The sequence below is a fragment of the Palaemon carinicauda genome, chromosome 1 (assembly GCF_036898095.1).
Source record: "Palaemon carinicauda isolate YSFRI2023 chromosome 1, ASM3689809v2, whole genome shotgun sequence".
Lineage (NCBI taxonomy): Eukaryota > Metazoa > Arthropoda > Malacostraca > Decapoda > Palaemonidae > Palaemon > Palaemon carinicauda.
In genome coordinates, this window is record NC_090725.1 from 185,015,987 (window position 1) to 185,039,477 (window position 23,491).

General features: G+C 36.8%; 1 protein-coding gene across 1 annotated transcript in view; it reads left to right on the forward strand.

Annotated features, from left to right (window-relative positions):
* Positions 1 to 23,491, forward strand: part of LOC137652976 (leucine-rich PPR motif-containing protein, mitochondrial-like) — a 438,837-nt gene that overhangs the window by 204,373 nt on the left and 210,973 nt on the right. Inside the window, 2 exon segments of the mRNA XM_068386371.1 lie at positions 14,282 to 14,498; positions 22,052 to 22,270. Of these exon segments, the coding sequence (XP_068242472.1) occupies positions 14,282 to 14,498; positions 22,052 to 22,270 (436 nt within the window).

Consider the following 23,491-nt stretch of genomic DNA (forward strand, 5'->3'; position numbering starts at 1 on the left):
GTATTCTGTATTTTAGTTGCAGAGGGCTTAAGAAGAAATGAGTGAAATGATTTTATAATTTGTACATTTTTACATGCAATTTTTTTTTCTTTTTTTTGTGGAAGATGTCTCTTTTTGGGTGATTTCTATGTAAATATTTTATTTTGCATTTCTATCTTGCACTTGTTATGCCCTATTCTAGGTTGGGGTGTCCTACTTATATCATAGACTAGAGAGGCGAGTGGGCACCTCCTGGAGTGAGGAGCTTGGGCGGGGGTAGTAATGTTCTAATCCTTGTATGTAAAATATGTAGAAGTATGTGTTTTAGACAGTGAGATTAATTACCTTTTTTAAGAGTAATATGACTAATCATAAATTGTGGTGCACGATCACTGAACTATGTTATAGATGACGCGTGCCAAGTCTGAATTTTAACGTATGGTAAGCCTGTTGGTGACAGTATATTTACATCACAGTGAAAAATTCCACAAAATATAACAATTCAGCATATTGACAGAGCAACATTGCATTTACTTACCAAGGGTTAAGCAGTACCTCTCGAGTGATCATAAGAGCAAGTAGGTACTCGTCTGAAAGTATTGGGCTGTGTAAAGTGTATTCACAAACCTTTCTGTAATAAAGTGAAAAAACCCATGTTCTGATGTCTGCAATGTAGACAGCTGGCGTAGAGTAATTAAACAGTCTGATATATTTATTTTAACCTACTTGTCGTAGATTTTGTTTTATATTTTTCTGCCTATTAGGGATACAGCAAACAGATAGTAAGAATTTAGGTGTGTATATACTCTATTGTTAATATTGATATTTTGTATTATTGTTCCATATATTCGTTACATGTCATCTAAGAATAATGATCAGTAAATTTTTTCTATATAGTAGCAAACTGTAATCAAGAATTTTAAAGAAGGGTAAATTATAAGAACAATTGTAAATAGATGCTGCATAATGTTCATAAATATTTTTTTCTTTTTTTCCATATTCACATTACTGTGATGTACTTTTCGGTTAATGTCACCAACTACATTAATCAACAAATATAAAATGTTAATAACAAGAAATACCCCTTCTTTATAAGATTTTTTATTCAAGTCATCATATTCAGTAAAGTAATACATTATCTGGAGCATTTTAGCAAATAAAAATAAAATTCAGAATTAACAAAAATAGTTTAGCATTAAATAACATAGCCCTATTCAGATTAAAATAAGTATTTATGGGGTTTTATGTTATCTTCCCTACTGGATTTGTGCTTTGGATAGGGAAAGAATTGCATTTTGAATACCTGTATGGGAGTATAATTTAAGCAGAAAATCTGACACTAGATTTTCATAATATATGAAAAAGCAAACCTAGTTAATGTTGACCAGAGAGATTAATTGTCTTTTGAGCATTGGGTAACGATATGACACACTAATACCCCTTTTCCTGTTGAATTAATGATGAGTTTTTAAATCGTAACACATGTAGATACCTTTGTTATTCTCGGAAGGCCAGCTTTTTCCCTTGTGGGAGGCAAGGCTGACTAGCCTGACTTACATTGTTGGGTCTATTGGTTATACAGTAAATACTGTACATGGTTTTCCTTCAGTAAGGGTTCTGAATGTTTGTCTTCCTCTTGTAGAGTCTCAAATTCATTACTGTAATTACTTTAGATCCTTGTGCAGCTAAACCCTTGCTCTTTTGTATCAGTAGTCCAATGGCGTAGCCAAGGGTGGGCAAGGGTGGCCATTCCACCCTGGGGAAAATCTTCCCCCCCCCCCCCTCTCAGAATTTGAAGTTTTCATGTTTGTTTTAATATCTCTATTGAAATGATTGTACATCTATATTATGCGATCAAAGTCTGTAAGTTATACAGAGCTCTCAACACTGATATCTATGTGTGTTATTTAATACACACTAGATGGAGTCAGAAATCGTACAACAATTTACACTTATTACTAATTAAATAAAAACTAAATTTGGAAGTTGTCATAGGGAAAAAATACATGTAAAACAGTGCTGCTGAAAATTGTACAATGTAACTTAAATCCTATTGCAAATTCTGTGTAAAAAAGTGACAAAAACTGGGCAGTTGCATTGTATTTCTACTGCTTTGTAAGATGTGTAGGCCTACTGGAACATAGTAATAAATGAGCTGTGCTTTTGCAAATAAATTCAGTTTAGTGTTATTACTGGACTATCATCATGCTGAGTGCATTCAAACTTGTTCTCGGAACTGAAACTCGAGGTACCACAAAGAAGAATTAAAGTTCAAACTGCATAGTTTTATGTCCATGGATTGTGCCCCCTACACAAGATGAGAGGGGTTGACCATATGATTATCCCCCTCCCCCCTAGAAAATCATGAAACTGTAATGACGCTTCCAACTGGTACATCTGATTTTCATGTCTAAGGTATGACTATTCTGAGCATGCTCAGAATGCATCTCAGACAGTCTCAGAATTGCTGGTTTACAGACCTCCTGTCGCAGGGCCTCGCATAGGGCTGCCCCCTTCAAATATGACCTTGCCCCATGTTTGCCCCCCCCCCACCACCACCACCACCACTGAGACACCTCTGGCTATGCCACTGCACTAGTCACTATTAGACATCTAGCTTGCGAGGCAGAAGACCTAGTAGGTAATCTGAATTCTTGTATCCCTCCTCTTGCTAATGTAAGCATATTTAAGCAAAATAGTTTTTATTTTTGAGATGTTTCATATCGTAGTTGCTCTTAAAATTTTATTTAATTGAATCTTCATATTTTTATTGTTGGTGATGTATCGGCTAAAGCTGGGTGATCACATCACGTTTCGGATGAGTAAGTTTTCATTCGCTTGCAAGCTCGACCATTAGCTCATCACGGATTACTTTAGTTAGGTAAATTCTAACATTAGGAGTGTTTCTAAAATCTTTTGGTAAAACCTTTATATAACCTCCCAATTCCCCATTCTAGTAATGGATAAGTCGTTAAATTATTAACGCTTTTGTAAAAAATCTCAGACATTTTAGTTTTGTATAGTGTCTTAATTATTGATACCTCAAAAGAGTTATGACTGGTATCTCACTAGTATGTTAACTAAACTCATAAATTTCATTATAATATTGCCCTGTATCGGCTAAAGCTGGGTGATCACATCCCGTTCCGGATGAATAAGTTTTCTTTCGCTTGCAAGCTCGACCACTAGCTCATCACGGGTTACTTTAGTTAGGTAAATTCTAACATTAGGAGTGTTTCTAAAATCTTATGATAAAACCTTAAATAACCTTCCAATTCCCCATTCTAGTTATGGACAAGTCGTTAAATTATTAACCCTTTTGTAAAAAATCTCAAACATTTTAGTTTTGTATAGTCTCTTAATTATTGATACCTCAAAAGTGTTATGACTGGTATCTCACTAGTATGTTAACTAAACTCATAAATTTCATTATAATAATGCCCTCCTTTGAGTACATCATCATGACTGATAAACGTAGACCTTTATATTCAGGGTTTACAAGCTAATTCACTATTGTGGTTTAGCGGTAATATGCTTGTAAATGATGTCTTAATATTTAACTTTGCTGTTGATTATAGTGTTTAAGAAGTGTATTTAAACAGGTAATGATGACACTACTTCCTCCTCAGGCTTTTGATTTTGCTACAGCCTATGTAGTTAGTTTTTGTTATATTAAGATTATAATGCTAATAACTCCTTTTGTGGTAGCTTAGAAATTCATTCAATTCTTGATTCAGAGTATTATTTCTGGCCTATCCTGTTCTTTTTCATGCCATAGCCTAACTCCTCAGAGAACTAGTGGTTTAATGCATTTTTTGGTAAAGGGAATTCTTGCAGAGCCTCAAATTCTGTATTTTGACACCTAGAATTTGCAATGCCTAAAGCCCTGATAGTAGGCCGTATTCTTATCTCCAGAATGCAACTACCTCCAAACCTCTACATATCTCTTGTGTACTGAGATCTTAGTCTAGTTATTTTAGTACTCCTCTCATGAAATAAATCCTCTTTCTTCATCTTATTCCTACTATTTGCCCTAGTTTTGCAGTTTTTAAATAAGTTCAGGATTTCTGTAAAGACGAGAATGATGCTAGTAGCTCTTTTCTGGTCACAGAAGGAATAGTTCACAGATCTGTTATACATGTGGTCTGATTGTCCATGAAGGTTGCTGCACAAAGCCATTATGTACGTGTAAATAACCTGTCATAGAGATGATTTATCCAAACTAATCCATGTTACATCTGACCACATGGAGACTATATAACATATCAGAAACAAGGGTTTCCGAAACCCTCTAGACTTTGTATTATAGTTTTTTAAAAGACAATCTACTAATATTCCCTATCAAGGCAAATGAATGTTTAGTTTGATTGTTGCAATGCAAAGACTGTCGATGAGTAGATCTTGCTTGGATATTATTAGACTTTTATGCTTCCTTTTTTATGAATAGAAATTTTCATTTTCAGCTACTATTGGATTTAGATCTATGCTTAATTCTATGCTCAAGCATTGGGAATTAGATATGTCAATTTTGAGTATTTAGAGGTTTTAAGGTCACTCAGTAATGGCAGGGGCAAGGGACAGGACAGTGCCCTAGAAACTAACCATATATAATTATAATCAACGTCCAAGCTCCCTCTACAATCAAGCTGGGACTATTGAGGTCTAGGCAATAACTGCTGATGACTCGACAGTTAGATTTTAGGCAGACACTGCTGGAACCTATCGAGCTCGAGCAAGACTCAAACTTCCAATCCACAGATTGCCTAGTAGGGCTGTATACTACCACAACTTTACAGCGATATTAAATATTTGAGTTTTCAAAGGCCTCCAGTAGTACGGTAATCTTTCTGGAATTTGGATGAGGTCTTACAGCATTTAAGGGGACCGTCCACTATGTCTTGCTTTTTTTTTTATAATGATTCAAAGTACCCAGTTCCTATACTGTATATGTTTTAGACACATATGATACCTTCATATAAAAATCTCAAGTCATTTGATCGAAAACTTTTTGATTTATTAGCAGACATTATGATTTTAAAAATTTTAGGTACATTTTTATCCGCTAATATGACACCAACTGTATTGAAAATCATACCATCAAAACTTCTTTATAAATCAAATAACTCTGTGTGACAGATTTTCGATTTTAATTTTTCTTTTTTTATTTGAATGTTTCTTAATTTTTTTGTCTAGATATAAAATATTTTTGAAAAAAAAGAGAAAAAGGGAAATAAAAGATCTGATACAAAAAAGTTGTGGGATTTTTATTCCTCTTTTCAATGATATCTTTCTTTCTAAAGTCGAACAATAAATAAGCGATAAAAATTTACGTAAGTGTGAATAAGTATGTTTTTAAGTTATGAGCTCTGAAAGATTTGCTATAAGTTTTTGCTTCTTTTCTTAAAAAATGAAGATAACATTATTATACCCTTACTTTGTATTTTTATTGTTTATTCCTAAACAAGGTATTTAAACCCTAAGTTTACTAATACACTTGGCGTAAGGGTGTCAAGAGTTGCCTGCGGCTTCTCATTGTTGCCAGAGTTTTAGTTAGCATATTCTAGCTTTGTACTCTTTTTCATGTTTCCCTCTCCTCTTGGTTCTTTTTTTTCCTTTTTTTCTTTCGAAGACATTAGGTAACATTAGTCTTGCTATAAAGTTCACGAGAACATTGTGAAAACAATATACGTATGAATTGCAAGTAAACAAACAATTGCATTATAACTTCTATACGTCTTTGGAAACTCCGGCGGTTCTTCTCGTAGATCGTGGTTCATGTTCGCCTACCTCTACCAATGCCTTACACCTCTGCCAGACGTACGAGATTTTAGAACATAAGTGGAAAAATTTCTATTTATACAAAAATAACCACAAAGATGATTCTGTCAAACTTAGTCATGTAGACGACACAGTAAAGATGACATCATCATTTAAAGACTGCTCTTTCGTCTTTATTTGTAAAAATAATTGGCTGAAACTTCTTGAGAGCATGTACAATATGTTTCTGCATACATAGAAACAATAAAATGTTTTTAAAATTTTTTAAAGTTATGTCAAACGCCATAGCGGACAGTCCCCTTAAAAAATCCAAATTATTAACTGTTGAAATCATTGTTAAAGATCTTGTTGTTAAAACTATTTTCTTTTTGGCATTAGTTTCAGCTAAACACATGAGTGGGCTACAAATACTATCTCAAATTAACCTTGTAGGGACCAAGGTTTTTGTCCCTTTCATCTTACTTCAGAGCCAGAAAATTATATTAAGCAAAAGAGTTTGCTTCAATTTTTTTTTTTCATATACATTTTCTTAAGATACATGAAAGCATGTCAGCAAAAAAATGGGTTTCTTTATCTAGTAAGATCCGTTCAGTATTATTTGGACAAAAATTCAGGCATTAGAGGTAGCATTTCATATTAATTTTTAGAGAACAAGGCCCTTAATTGCTCTATTACCAAAAATGCAGTATTATTCATAAAATGAAGTTTGGTCATAGTAGTTCACAAATAATTAGATATCAATCTAATACATGAAAAAGAAAGTATACACAATTAATAGTGCATTACTTTCTTTAAATCTTGTAGAAACCCCTTTCGAAAGAGTTCTAGCAGCAGCTCAATTGCATACCTAGTTGGGTTTTGCTTAACATTATCTTAAAAAAGCCTGGTTTGCTTATGATTAATGATTACAGAACTGTGGTCTAATTTTGAATTCATTTTTAACTCCCTTATCTACAAATATGTCGTGTTTTAATTTAATAATTAGGTATCTAGCAAAAGTATCATTCAAGTTAAGAAATACCATTTAGAGACAAGCTAGAGTCTGGTATTTTACATAACTTTATTAAGTATTTGGGAGTCCTGTATTTCAAACTATTGTTTTGAGGTTGTGATAAAAGTAATCTAGACTAGGTTAGTAAATCTCAACCATGGTATATTGCTTTTAATTCAATTTATTCTATCTTTCCTTTAGTGGTATCCCATCTTTAGCAAAATGGGAGTCAATAATACAGTATGAACATCAAAGGAGGTTCATAGAAATAGAGAATTGTAATTAAAATGTATTAATATACTAGCCTGGTTTTCCTATATATGCCCAACTCCTCCCAATGCCTCATGACATCAAGAGGACAGGGATATTTTTTACTTTGAAACTGATTAGAGGAAGAGAGTGACTTTTCAGGTGCTACTTACTACTGGAATGTTTCTTCCTTTTATTGCATGAAAATAAAATTGGAAAATCTTGAAACTTCTAAGGGTAAAATTACGTTAAACCAAATTCTGTAGTAGTAGTAGTAGTAGTATGAACACCAGGTGAGTATAGAAATAATACTCCGGAGTATCAGAATTTTAGTTGTCAGGAAAGATAGTTTGTCCAGGAAGTTATTTTTCTTTTTCATAAGTTATATAAAGTAGTTTAAAGATGACGATTTGAGCCACATTGTTGGACTTGCAAAGGTTGGGTAGAATGGGTGGAAAATGAAAGGCAAAACAGGTGGAACAGGAACCAAAAGAAAAAAAACAAGGGATGTGCAGTACTTTCTCATGGGAAAGCTCACAGCTAGTGGCACCACCCCTTAGTTTGTCTCATAATCTCCTCTTATGCCTATTGATGCAAAGGGCCTTGGTTAGATTTCGCCAGGCGTCTCTGTCTTGAGCTTTTAATTCAATACTTCTACATTCATCATCTCCTACTTTGCACTTTATAGTCCTAAGCCATGTAGGCCTGGGTCTTCCTATTCTTTTAGTGCCTTGTGGAGCCCAGTTAAACGTTTGGTGAACTAATCTCTGTTGGGGAGTGCGAAGAGCATGCCCAAACCATCTCCATCTACCCCTCATCATGATCTCATCCACATATGGTACTTGAGTAATCTTTCGTAGTTTCATTTCTAATCCTGTCCTGCCATTTAGCTCCCAATATCCTTCTGAGCGCTTTATTCTCAAATCTACTAAATCTATTGGAGATTGTTTCATTGTCATACCATGACTCATGTCCATAGAGTAACACCGATCTCACTAAACTGATATATAGTCTGATTTTTGTATGAAATTTTAGGCAATTTGATTTCCAAATTTTACCTAGCCATTGTCTGATTTGCTTTTTTCAATCTTTCACTAAACTCTAATTCTAAAGACCCTGTATTGGAGATCATTGTTCCTAAATACTTGAATGATTCTACCTCATTAATCCTTTCTCCTTCCAATGATATTTCATCTTCCATTGTATACTGCATTCTCATCATCTCTGTCTTTCTTCTATTTATCTTCAGCCCCACCTCGTGCGATATTTCATGCATTCTGGTAAGCAAGCATTGCAATTCCTGTGGTGTTCTGCTAAGAAGGACAGCATCATCAGCATACTCTAGGTCTGCTAAATTCCTATCACCAATCCAGTCCAATCCTTCTCCACCATCTCTGACTGTTCTACACATTACAAAATCTATGAGGAGGAGTACTCCGCTGTTCTTGGAAACTCACTTGATTAGACTCCATTAACATTAACTTTGCACTTGCTAGTATCATGAACAGACTTAATCAAATTTACATGTTTAAGAGGAATTCCATAATAACGCAGGATTCTCCACAAAATTGGCCCGTGCACACTATCAAAGGTTTTTTCATAGTCCACAAATACCATCAAAAGGGGATTTCTATATTCTACTCATTGCTGTACATGTCTCAAAATGAAAATTTGGTCAGTGCAACTTTTACCTTTTCTAAATCCTGCTTGTTCATCTCTTAGCTTTTCATCAATATATGCCTCTGTAATTATTGCAATCAGTAAGGTCTCCCTTTTTAGCTATTTTCACCAACGCTCCTAACTCCCATTCATCAGGTTTTGCCTCTTCATGCCACATTCTACAAAATAATCTTGGTAGTAGTCTGGGAGTCACTTTATTTTCGACCCGTATCATCTCGGCAGTTATTCCATTGTATCCATGGGCTTTCCATCTCTTTTAGTTTTTATACGATAGCTTCAACTTCAAACACATTGAATTCATTCAGGGGCACATCAAAGTCTTCATTAGCTTCAGGTATATCAATCAAATTATTCCCTTCATATGTCCTATTCATAACCTCAATAAAGTGTTCTTTCTTCATCTTCTGTTTCTATAACAGCCATCTGTCTTTTTGATGGATAGTAGGTTGGCCAGGGCACCAGCCACCTATTGAGCTATTGAGATACTACCTTTAGAGAATTATTGGATCCTTTGACTGTCCAGACAGTAATGCATTGGATCCCTCTCTCGGGTTAGGGTATATTTGTTCTTTGCCTAGACATGCACCGAATAGTCTGGCCTATTCTTTACAGATTCTCGTCTTTCCTCATACACCTGACAACAATGAGATTACCAAACACTTCTTCACCCGAGGGGTCAATCACTGTACTGTAATTATTCTGTGTACTTTCTTCTTGGTAAGGGTGGAAGAGACACTTTTGCTCTGGTAAGCAGCTCTTCTAGGAGGAGGACACTCCAAAATTAAACCATTGCTCTCTAGTCTTGGGTAGTGCCATAGCCTCTGTACCATGGTCTTCCACTGTCTTGGGTTAGAGTTCTCTTGCTTTAAGGTACACTCGGGTACTCTATTCTATCTTATTTTTTTTCTCTTGTTTTTTTTTAAATGGTGTGTTGGGCAGGCTTAATAGAAGGGCCATGGAGGCCTGGTGGTTTATCTAGAGGTTGCCTTTTCCTTATCTGATTCTTGTTATTTTCAAAACCATCCTTACTGTCCTCCCTCAGTTGAAGTGGCTATCCTGGAGTGTATTTAGCTTTGCGTGGTCTATCGGCTCCTCCATTGTTGACCACTTTTTCCTACTTTTTTTTTTTCTATAGTCTATGGGTTTGATCAATCGCTTTATTTATATTTTTGTACTTATTGTTTTTGTTATAATTCTCGTTCATCTAGCTTTTAAGTAGGATGTCCCTTTTTTATTACCATTAATTCTTTTGCTGTCTGGAGACATTGAGCAAAATCTGGGACCAGTACGTCCTAGGATTCATCACTATCGTCTACTGTATTGCAATATTTGTGGTCTTCGTGTAAATATTCATGTCCTTACAGTTGCGTCTAGACAGTATGATATTCTTTTGTGCTCAGAAACTTTGGTTTCTAATATGAGGCACTCCTCTGAGCTCCTTATAACTGTTTTAAGAAGCCAATAATGTTGAAACGTGATGCCATCCCTAGGGCCAGGGGAATGGCGGTGTATATCAGGACTGAGTACCCTGCTTCTCATAAGTCCTGCTATGAATGTGGTAATAAAAGACTGTGGCAGGCATAACAACTTTTATTTGTGTTCGATCTACCGGAATCCAGACATGGATGATTCTATTTCGATTGTCTTCTTACCATTATGGCTAAGATACAAGAAGATGATAGAAAGGCTTCTTTTGTCTTTGTTGGTAATTTCAATGCTCACCATAGGGAGAGGTTAAGTTCTATCTCTCCTACCGATCGCCATGGCTTAAGAGCTTTAGACTGTGACTCTCAATCAGGTTGTGAGCAAATCATAAATGAAGGTACTCACAGGTCTGGTAATTGCTTGGACCTCGTATACACTGACTCCCCTGCCGTTATAACAACTAAGGTTGGTTCTCCAGTCGGGACATGCCTTGATTTCATTAGTAGTGAAGACTGAGCAGCCTGTCCCTGATGTTTCATACTCTTGTAAAATGTAAATGAAATCTCAAGCAGACTGGAATGGGATTTTGCATGATCTTATGTGCTTGAATTGGTCACAATTATATAGTAGTGTTGATCCTGTTGTTCCTTTGAATGAGAATCTAGTCAACATAATTGATAGGTGTATCCCTTCTCGTGTGCTAAGGTACCAAGGGAAGGACAAACCATGGTTCAAGGATGATTGTAGACATGCTTATTTCGAGAAGCAGGAGGCCTATCATCATTGGAAGGGTAACAGATCAGATTTGACTTGGAATAACTATACTCAGCTTAGAGCTTTTGCTCAGAGAGTTTATGCTTCAACTGAACCATAAAAGAAACCTTTTCGGCACAACTCTACATAAATGGTGGTCTACCCTTAAATCTGCACTCTTTTGTGTAGATGCGACAGTTCCTCCTTTACTTAAACTAGATGGCCCAGTCACTCACTGTCCAAAGGAAAAGGCAACCCTTTTGGCTGTTGTTTTTGACAGTAAACAGAGCAATGAAAAACTAGAACTTCCTCATTCCTGTTTTTCTGAGGCTAAACTAACTATTTTAGCTCTTTGATTTTGTGAAATTAAAGCTCTGTTGATGGACCTTGATGCTTATGGAGGTGTAGACCCAAATGGTATTTTTCCTTTGTTTTTTTATAAAGAATTTAGATTTCTTAGCTCCAAAGTTATGTTATTTTGTGCAAGTTATCAAGGAGAGGAGCTTTTAGCACTTGTTGGAGAATTGGTAATGTTACTCCTCTGTGTAAATGTGTTTGTGGTAGCTTAACTGATTACCGCCCAATTTCCATAACTCCCATATTATCTAAAGTTTTGAACCTCTTCTGGCAAAACATCTTAATAGGTTTGCTGAAAGTATTCATCTATTCCCTAGATTACAATTTGATTTTCATAAAGGCCTTGCAGTATGTGATGCTGTTCTTACAATCTCCAATGCTGTACAGAAATCCCTTGATTTTGGTCAGGAAGTTTGTATGATTGGGCTTGATTTTAGTGCTGACTTTGACCTCGTTAATCACGATGCCCTTGTTTTCAGACTCGATCAGTTGGGAGTGGGTGGGTCGTTTCTTAGCATTATTATGGATTTTTTAAGTAATAGATCTCAAAGAGTTGTTGTTGATGGGCAGCATAGTGAGTATAGTAATATGATGTCTGGTGTTCCACAGTTAAGTGTTCTTGGCCCATTACTTTTCATACTATATACACATGACATGTGGTTTGACCTAGAAAACAAGCTTGTTGTATATGCAGGGGATGCTACTCTTTTTGCATCAATTCCATCCCCTGAATGTAGATCTGGGGTTGCTGAATTCCTTGAAAGAGATCTAGCTAAAATTAGTGTATGGTGAAAATTATGGGGTATGAAGTTGAATCCTAACAAAACTCAAAGTAGGATTGTATGTAGGTCAAGGACAGTGGCTCCTGAACATCCTGACCTCCGTATTGATGTTTCTTTAACTTTGTATAACACTTAAAATTTTTGGTGTGATTCTTGACAGCAAATTTACTTTTGAGAAACATATAAGGTCTGTGTCTCCTTCAATTGCACAAAAAAATTGGCTTATTGAGAAAGTCTTTCAAGATTTTTGGTGATCAATCTGTTTTGAAGAAGTGTTTTAATTCTTTCATTCTACCTTGTTTTGAGTATTGTTCTCCTGTCTGGTGTTCAGCTGTTGATTCTCATCTTAATTTGTTGGACAGAAACTTATGATTTATTGAATTTCTTATTCCTGATCTAGATATTAATCCTTGGCACTGTCGTTCAATTAGTTCATTATGCATGTTGCATAAGATTTTTCATTTTTCTGACCATTCATTACATTCAGATCTTCCTACACAATTCCATCGTGTTTGTAATACTAGGCAGGCAGTTAATTCCAATAGCCAGGCCTTCTCCTTCATGAGGCTCAATACTACACACTATTCCAGAAGTTTTATTCCAGCTGTGATCAAGTTGTGGAATGATCTTCCTAATCAGGTAGTTGAATCAGTAGAACTTCAAAAGTTCAAAGTTGCAACAAACGATTTTATGTTGAACAGGCTTACATAAGTCTTTTTATAGTTTATATATGATATATCTGTTTTGACGTTGTTACAATTTTTAGAATGATTTGTTGGTAATTTGTTCTCATCATTTATTTATTTCCTTATTTCCTTTCCTCACTGGACTTACTTTTCCCTGTTGGAGCCTTTGGTCTTATAGAATCTAGCTTTTCCGACTAGGGTTGTAGCTTGGCTAGTAATAATAGTAATAATAATAATGATATATGCTGCTTCTTTGCCCCCGTTGAGATTTCATTAATAACTCTATGATCAATTTTCACACCATAGTCACTTCCTGAATTCATAGCTTTGTCGGCCTCATCTGCTTTACTGTCTAAATACTCTCTCCAGTCATTTCTGGCTTTTATTTTTACCTCGCTGTCAATACTGGAATACTTAGCATGCTCTACCTTGTAATTATCATTACTTCCTCGTAAACTTTCAACAATCATTTTCTGTCTGTGTCGTTTTTATAGTATCCCAAGTATCATTCGATATCCATGGCTTTCTCCTTGTAACTGTTTGTCCCAAGACTTCCCTACCAACTGACTGATATATGTTCTTAATATTACACCATTCCTCATTAATTGTCTGTTGTTCTTCTATTAAAGTCTCCTAAGACTGCAAATCATTTCCTACATTCAATTGCTAATGTTTTTCTGTGCTTTTCCTCCAGAAGCTTAGTTTTATCATACCTAGGTATTCTATCTATCTTTCTGTTGGGTGCTCTTAAGTTTCAATTTTAGTGTGGCAATGAGGAGCTGGTGATCACTACCAATATCGGCTCCTCTATAGCTTCTGACATTTCTCAGAGTCCTCTTCCTCTATTTATTAATGGCAATATGATCTATCTGATTTTTGCAATTGCCACATGATGAAGTCCATGTATACTTGTGGATGTTCTTATGTTGGAACAGAGTACCTCCAATGACAAAATTGTTTGCTGAACAAAAATTTATGAGATGTGCTCCATTTTCATTTGCAACTTTGCCAAGATCCTCGACACCCATCACATTCTCTATCCCTTGATTATTTCTTCCTACTTTAGCATTGAAGTTGCCAATCACTATTTTCAGATCTCTCTCAAGTATCTCATCTATTATCCTTTGCAGTTCTTCATAGTATTCATCTTTCCTTTCTTCTGGGAAATCATTTGTTGGGGCATAGCAAACTATAATACTCATATTGCACTGTTTTGATTTGAACTTTGCTCGTAACAATCTACTATTTACTGCTCTCCACTCGGTTAATGTCTTTTCTGCTTTTGGTGTCATCATCATTCCTACCCCTTCTCTTCCATCTCCATCTGATCTTCCTGAGTAAATAATTATATTCCCTGGGTCTAAAGTTTCCTTACCAATCCTCTTACAGTGTGTTTCACTTAGGGCCAAGATATGCAAACTATATTTCATTAATTCACTCACAACTTGCTGTAACTTCCCAATCTGGTTCATGTTTCTAACATTCCAATTACTGTAACTATTTTCAATTTTTCTTTAGTATTTTTAAACTGGGAGATTTTTAACACCCCGCTACTAGTAAAATTTTCTTTGAAAGTTGTCAGTGTCATTTTTTTCTTTCAGTATTCGGTTGTTACTGTAGTTCAGTACTGCCAGAAGATGAAGAGAGAAGGTTTGAATATCTTTGCTATGGAGAGAGCCTTGCAATTTGCTCTCTCAATGGGAAGAGCAGACTTGGCATTGGCTCTAATGCGCGTGATTGTGGAAGATGGGGGCACTTTGAGATCTCACTATTTTTGGCCAGTCTTGGTATGCTATGCAAGTGAAGGAGATAAAGAGAGTGAGTATTTATGCATACCTTATATTTATAAACTTCTTAATTCTTAAGATTTGAATTATCACCTGTCAAGGGTTTAATGTATTGGCAACAGTTATGGACCATGTTTTGCTTAGTTTGAATGCTTTAAAATTTTTATATGTCAATATAAAAACTAAATGACGCTTTAAGTTCAAATTTCAATTTGGAGAGTTCGGTTTATTCCCATGCAGATACAAACTTCCGAGTCATTTAAATGGGTTACCTCTAGTTTCGTTTTCTACGACCAAACAATTCAAAGAAAATTGGTTTGATTGCATCATATTTCGTTGCTAGGCAACTGCTGCGTATGTCGTATAACGCTTGTTCATATAGCTTCTTCACAATACTACTGGTCATGAAGTAGGTAGGATGTGCCTACTTCCTCACTGTGATCAGACGTCTGCATTGCCCTCATTGTACCCTTATAGTGCTTGTGTCTCTTGTGTTACTATTCACTGATAACTTGTATTCTATCAATATTTGTGAGATTATGAGTGTGTGCCTTAAGACTCTTATGTCGAATTTGATGCGTTGCTGCCCTGGTCTGGATGGTTGCCCCTGTAGTACATTTATGAGCCAAGTAAAAGTAGATCCACACCCGGTCTGTCCTTCCTGTAGGAGTAACCGATGTTCTGTGGAATCACCATGTGAGTGCTGTAGGGAGTGATCATCCTTGTGGGAGAGATACCGTTCTCGCTGCTGGAAACGTTTAAGAGAGTTTGTTCCCCTTCTTCGTCTTCTGTGAGCAATGACAAGATGTTCCATCTGTCTGAATATCTTGTTCTGTCTAGATCTCCCTCCCCCCTAGAATGTGCTGAGTAGAGATTTACTGTAAGCATATTATAGAGATAAGATTTTTCCCCCTAAGAGGTGCCTCCAATTAGAGCAGTGAAATTATTTTGCATTCCCGTCAGAACCTAGACTAGAGCCTGTTATTTCCCCCTGTACTGAGGCAGCCTTATTGAAAGACCCATATTACCAGTCTCCAGCTCAAAATAACGCGCAAGGCCTGCCTTTTACGCCTAGGGGTCCTCGTCAGAGATCTCTTTCGACGAGTTCCCAGGACCCTTCACTAGACTTGTCATCTCTTTATTATGAGGGTATTCAAACATCTAGAGCTTTGTCCCCGATAAGACTTAAAAATGCCTACCTACTTCAAACAATTATCTGGACAGACCACGCACTAGTATCCAGCCTAATTTTTTTATACTAAAACTATGCGTTATACAGAACTCCATTTTATATCAGATAATACTGTGCAGGTACAGGTAGTTGTCGACTTCCGACTGTTCGACTTTATAACCACTTTCTTCAATGTGATGACGTCACAAGTCTGTTGGAAATAGTACACTCATTGGACAAATATTTTCTTAGAAAATAATCTTTTCTTTTATAAAATTGAACTAATTTTCCTTAGTCAGTTATTTTCTTTTATTGATAATACTGTATACAGTATCCATATTAATTAAAAGATGCATTAAGAAAATTTTTAATATCAGTTGAGTTCATATCATATGCCTGGTGACGTCATATATCTGGCAGAAAGCGAATGGGAAAATAGTGTAATTTCCTTTCAAAAGGCTAACAATTGATATTAAAATCCCCATTCAATGCGTTACCGCTGAAGAGGTAAGGGGTCCTTTGACTGGCCAGATAGTACTGCATTGGATCCTTTTCTCTGGTTACGTTTACTTTCCTTTGCCCACACATACACTGAATAGTCTGGCCTATTCCCTACAGATTCTCCCCTATCCTCATACACCTGACAACACTGAGATTGCCAACCAATTCCTTTTCACCCTTGGGGTTAACTACTGCACTGTAATTGTTAAGTGGCTACTTTCCTCTTGGTAAGGGTAGAAGAGACTCTTTAGCTATGGTAAGCAGCTCTTCTAGGAGAAGGACATTCCTAAATCAAACCATTCTTCTCTGGTTTTGGATAGTGCCATAGCCTTTGTACCATGGTCTTTCACTGTCTTGGGTTAGAGTTCTCTTGCTTTAGGGTACACTCGGGCACACTATTCTACCTAATTTTTCTTCTAGTTTTATTAAAGTTTTCAAAGTTTATTTAGGAAATATATATTTTGATGTTACTCTTCTTAAAATATTTTATTTTTCCTAGTTTCCTTTCCTCACTGGGATACTTAACCTGTTGGGGCCCCTGGGCTTATAATATCTTGTTTTTCCAACTAGGGTTGTAGCTTAGCAAGTGATAATAATAATATTGAGTAATATTAGTATTCCCATAATCAAAACATTGTTTATCTTTTACATCTGGACTGATTTTAGCTAAGCGTAACGAGATTATTGTGATCTTTATTTGTTATTCCTTAAGAATTTTGATTGCCTCTATTACCTGTCTCCTTAGTTGCAAGTTTGTAGATGAAATAAGTTCAAAAGTTCCATCCTCCGTATATATCCAAATTGCCTTAGTGTTGGAACTAGTTTAGTGGCTCTAGGTTTTACTGCTTCCAGTAAAACTTTCTGAATACTTGGGAGCCCAGAAGTGGACTCTAAAATGTTCTAGATGGGGTGTTACTAGTGATGTGTACAGCTGTAGTACAGTGTCTTTGTTTCTATATTTGAATTTTCTCTCTATACTACCTATTAGTTGTTGTGCTTTTATTTCAGCTTTATGCTCTATTTTGTTAACTTGTAATCCTTGCTGATTATAATGCCGAGATCTTCTTCCTGGTCTACCCTTTCTATTTCATTACCAAGCAGTGAGTAATGTAATTGTGGGTTACTATAACCTTTATGTTTGACTCTGCTTTTCCCACAGTTGAAAGGAATTTGCTATTTTCTGTACCATTTTCCTAGCTTCATTCGATCCTCTTTTAAGGCTTCTACCTCTTTTGAGTTTTCAACATTTATGCCTAGTTTACTATCGTTGGCAAATTTGGCCTTTTTATTAGGCAATCCTAAATCTATGTTGTTGATGTAGATCAGAAATAGCAATTGGCCAAGGATGGATTTTTGTGGTTATCCTCTTGTAACAGCTGCCCACTCTGAAGCTTTCGTTCGTCTCTCATTCCACCTTACGTGTGACTGTCACTATGAGTAGGATCATTCCTGTTTCGGATATTTTAAGGGCTAGGAAATAGAGACTGCGCATTTAAGAATATGAATACTGCTTAGAATAACAATAAATGGAAGTAATGACAATAGGCTAACTTTTACTCCTGAAAACAATGAACAGTTTTAAAATGAAATATGTTAAACATGAAGATGGTGATATTTTGTAGAAATGATAAATAAGAAAAAAGCAATAAAGTGAGAAAAAGACAAATCTCGTCATGTGTCAACAACTTGGCACTGCTGGTAAAATGTTTTTGTCTCTTATGGGTGTGACTTGTAGTGAGAGGAGGAGAAATGAAGAACACTATGTTGTAAGTCTTTGTGATTTCAACCTCTCATGCCAGTATAGAAATACACTGAATAGACCTTACATAATAATTGATAAGGACTAGAATCGCAAGTATTTTGGTTGATGGTGAGGTGGGATGTGAAGATCCCTTTGTCACCAATCTGGGGGTGTCAGGGAATAATACCTCAGGTAGTAAATGTCACAGTTGGCTAGAGAAAATGGTGTCTTATCATATGATAAAAAAAAAAATATAAGATAGTTCTAATATATTGAAAAATAAAGGCTAGAATCCCAAAAACTTTGTTGGTTGGCTAAGAAAGGAGTTTGATCTTTAACTGTAATGATGATGATGTATCACAACTTCACGGTGTATATTACGAAGCATGTTTTGATGTATAATGACGTCATTGTAGTGAAGTGGTCAAGAACTCAACAACCTTTGAAACGGAGCATCCGAATCATTACATTACAACTATTAATGACTGCATGGGAATATGAGCTCTGCTCTTTTAACTCCCGTTGAGTCCCAGTGTCAAGCTCAGAAGTCCCACACTTTATTAAGATTATGAGCCTCATCAGTCGTTTGGATGGATTGGATGAGCCTCCACTTGTGCAGATTGCTAATAGACAGTGCTCTATTGACTCTTATCTTCCCACGTTCTCATAGCCTCAGACACAAGTTCGATGTGGCGCTTTGTAATCTTAACTAAAGATATGCTAGACTTTCTGAATACTCGAGTCTGCATCAGTAAACTCGCATTACGGCAGTAGATCTTCAAAACTCCCGCCGTTTCTTCTGTAGTGCCAGAGACGTTTTTAAGTACACTGGTGTTTTGCAGACTCCACTTCCCATTGACGCTGATGTGACTAATCAAGTTCCATCGGTACCAGCAGAGAGACTGCATAATCTTTCCTCCATTGTTTCGGGGCTAAGATGGTAGGACTTTGGGGCCGACCCTTGGACGATCGAAAAGGAGCTGTGGAAGAAGTTTCAAGTAACCCTCCAGGCTTCGTCATTAATCTCTCCCTCTTGAACCACTCTGTACTACATATGAAGTTCAAAATGGAGACCCCAGCCTCCGTTCCACAGGCTACAGGAAGAACGATTACCTTCTGACCATAGAGCTGAAAGAGGTCTACTTTCAGGTCCCTATCCATCCTGCCTCGAGGAAATACCTAATCTTTCCCTTTCGAGACAAATTTTTCTGTTCAGGGTGCTGTCCTTCTGCCTATCAACAACCCCCTAGGTTTTCACCAAGATCTCTACCCTTGTCTTAGCCTTGGGTCATGCCATGGCCATCAGGCTCCTGAGATACTTAGACGACTGGCTTTTTATAGCAGAATCCCGACCTCTCCCGTTAAAACAAAGAAACCTACTCCTAGATCTGTGAAAGGAGTTTGAGATCCAACTTAGCCTGCAGAAGTCCAGCCTCATCCCCCAGCAGTCCATCATGTACCTGGTTATGTATATAGACTCAGCTCAAGCCAGATTCTTTCCATCAGCCGACAGAATCTCGAGGTTCAGAGTATTGCAGCAAACTTTCTGAAATGTAAAAACCCTTCCTGCACACTCTAGGCAGAAGCTACTTGGCCATTTCTCCTCATTAAAGAAAGTCATCTCTTTGTGGACAATATATCTCCCCTTGATGCAGTGGGCTTTTACTTTTAGGGGTTTATTTCTCGCCCTACATTAGACACTAAAAGAACCAGTAGTCGCAGGTACCTCAAGAGATGGTAAAAGACCTATTAGCAGAAACATCCTTTCAGGTTCCTCCTCAATTACTCCTGTTTACAGATACATTTTGCCAGGGGTGTGGTGCTCACCTAGGAAAGGAGCAGATCTCAGGCCCATGGTCAGGAAAGGACAAGACCCCTCACATAAACTTTCTGGAAATGAAAGTAGCGCAACTTTTCAAAAACTTTAAAAAGTTAAAAAGGTCACTCCGAGGTGTTGATGATTGGCAAATCCACGGTGGTGACCTACTTCTCTAAACAAGGACATACACCTTCTCTCTTGCCTTGCAATCTAGCATTAGAGATAATCAAGTGGGTGCAGTTCCAGGCGGTCTCTCTCAGCGAGGTTTATCCTAGGGAAGAGGAAAGTCATTGGAGACCATCTGAGCTGTCAAGGGACGACAGTTACTTCAGAATGGTCTTTGCTTTTTTAAATGGCGAAGAGACTTTTGACAGTGGTGGTTCCCATTTCTGGACATGTTTAGATGGAAGATGCATTTCAACACCCACTGGATGGACTAGACTTTTATGCCTTCCCACAGATCTCTCTGATTCGTCAAACATTGAACAGAATCCGAACATCGAAGGAAGTCAAAGTAACGCAAGTCGCTTCAAAGTGGCCAGAAGTAGAATGGTATTCAGACCTGTTGGAACTTCTCACAGAAGTGCCAAGAGAACTTCCAAAACGGTCAAACCTAATGGTCAAATCTGCTACGCTAACCTCTCATAAGAAAGTTCCATGAAACAGTTCATTGTCTATCCCTTTACAGATGAAGACTATCCAACGTCTCCTTCAAAAGAAAGGCTTTTTGAGACTAACTGGGAAGCATCTTTCCGGATAACTCCGAATGTCTTCTGCAGCAGTTTATCAAGCAAAGTGGAAAATCTTCTTTGATTGTTGTCATAGGGGGAATATTCCTCCACTCAAAAACACTATTCCCCTGATTGCAGACTTTTTGGTGTTCCTAAAGAAAAATAAGGCTCTTTCAATCACTGCGGTGGAAGGCTACCTCTCAGCCTTGGGCCAGGTATTCGAACTGGAAGGGCTTGATCTCTCAAATTCTTTATAACTCTCGGCTCTGATTAGTAAGTTTGAGTAGTCTTACCCTCCTCGATAACTCAAACCCCCTTGCTGGGACGTGACATAAGTTTTACGGGCCTTAAAACAAGCCCGATACGAATCTATGCATAAAGCTTTAGACAGCGACCTTACCTTAAAAACTGTCTTCCTCCTTGCCCTAGCTTCAGTCAAGAGAGTAAGCAAATCACATGGTCTATCTCATCTTAAGTCACATTCCAGAGGGTGGAGAACATTATCCTTGTCTTATATTTCAGAATGTGACTAAAACCCAACATTCAGTTGATAATGATCTTAGATTTGACTCTTTTACAATCTTCTCTCTCAAAGAGGGAACTGATGACCCTGATGACATATTAATATGTTTCGTAAGAGTAGTATGTAAAAATTGTAAAAGAAAGCTGTATCTTAGGCCTAAAATCTCCAATTTGTTTGTGAGCACTGGCCACTCCAAAAGAAAGTTTCCAGAAACACAATTTCTTTCTGTTTGAGAGAAACAATCATGAGAGCCTATAAATTCTCAGGGGAAGTATCTCTAAGCCCCCTCCCTTCGAGCACATGATATACGTAAGCTTGCCGCAATTCTAGCGTTCCACAAAAACCACTCTGTAGCACAAGTTCTGAAATGTGGTGTTTGGAATAGACAAACCATTTTTCTAAAAACAATTACCTTAAATATTGCACACACAGGTCTTCAGACACCCTTTCTGTGGACCCTATTGTTGCTGCATCATAAGTAATCCAACTATAAGCTCTTATGGGACACGTAGCTATTCTTATCTTAGGCATCATTATTTTCTGCATTATAAGTATATGTAAAGGTCATTAAGGCGGATGGTGATCTTGATTGGACTTGAAGCCTTCACTTGGGATCTATCCTAATGCTAGTGAAAATGCCTTGGAAGTTGAATACTTGCTGATATATTTGATGATATATAAAAATTTTGATGCTAAGCAACAATAGTTGCCCAGCATTGAAGCATGATGCAATCAAACGAAACTAGAAGAAACCCATATAAATGACTCATGATTGTCTAGCTAGGAAAAACAAATTGTATAAAATTTGTATTATTCATACTCTAGTATGAAAGTGATGTTATTATTTTTTAATTATTTGAAGGCTTTTGGAAACGTTTTCCTAATAACCGCTATAATTCATTTAACACAAACAACTGACATTATTGATTTTATTTGCCCTTGGGCTTGGAGTAGCTTTTTAGATGGTAGACAAATATCTCTTGAGACGAGTGTTTCAAAAATCTGTGTTAAGTATACTGCATATTATTAATCATTTAATTGCTGTCTTTGCAGGAATACAAAAGATCACTTGGGTTTTTATATGGTTTATTATTTCAGATATATACAGAACTATTTCTGAAATGATAGCTTTGGAAGTCCCGGTAAGTCTCGATACTTGCCGTCAGTATATCATGCCATCACTTCTGGAGAAAGATAAGGATGAAGAGCCTGTTATTCTGCAACTGAAAGAAAATGGGATGAGTATGCCCTCTATCATTAATGGATGCATTTCATATTACATGGAAGAAAATGATATAGTGTCTGCTGCCCATTTATGTAAGTATCTGCCTTGATGTAAACATATACTGCATCTGTAAAACATTGAAGAAATACAAAATAAAATGAGCATTCTAAATTTAAAGAAAATCAGTAAGATTCAGAAAGTATTGTTTACTAAATGCACTCCCTTTCAGTTTCTGTAAAACCTTTGGTATTGTGCAATAGGGTTTAGATTTTAGAATTAGATTTGAGGATTATAGATAAACTTTCATGGCCAGCCTTTGAGATTAATTTTTTAAAACTTATTAGTCTGGTTTAATTAAATGACAATCTATGTAATTAGATATTTATATAATTTTAGAATGAGCATTATTGCCAATTTTTCTTTCCAATACTTGATTTTTTAGGTGGAAAATAGATCTGGGAAGGATTTTTCCATATTTGTTGTTTAACTTCAAGTGTATTGAGAGATGTTCTATTTGTTCCGTAACCGAAATACAAACCATGCTATTTATTATGGGTATTACTTTCGGCGTAGCTGAAATGACGAGCCATTAGAATTTTAACGAGGGTTTACTACACCCTCGCTAGTTAGCAAGGGGGTAGGGAGGGGTAGCTAGCTATCCCTCCCCCCCTCACACACCTGTGACTAGCTCACTTTGCTTTTGGCTCGGGTGATGAACAGACGTTTCTGCTCCCACCCTCGCTTATTGACAGCCTTTGATCTTTTTTTGCTTTTTCTTTTCAGTGTGCTTGGAAGTTTGCTTCGACTATGTGGAAGTGTCCTGGATTACCTGACCGCCCTTGTGGTACATATATGTCGGCGGTCGAAACGGACCCTCACACCTTATGTCCTTTTTGCAGTGGCCAACGGTGTGACAGAGTTAAAGTGTGTAGTGAGTGTAGGGAGTTTCTTAATAAATCCGGAGAAGTCCAATTTTAGGTAAAAGGATAATACTGGATTAACGGAAAACAAACCTGGGCTTAGATTCAAATTTCTACCTTGAGTATAGGAGATTAAAAAGGAATTTAACAATATTCCTTTGGAAATAGTCATTTACATGGATTACTTTTTCTGCCTTTGACCATCCAATTCTGTGACTTGACTCTAACCAGTGGGAGGCCAAGGCATTATTAAGAAAACCCCTGGAGACGGCCACCTGATGCTCTTTTAATCTGACTGGGATACTTTTGGATGTTTGGCCAACATAGAATAAGTTACACTGAACAAGGAATGCTATATATTACATTATCATCATTTCCAGAACTTTTCTTAAC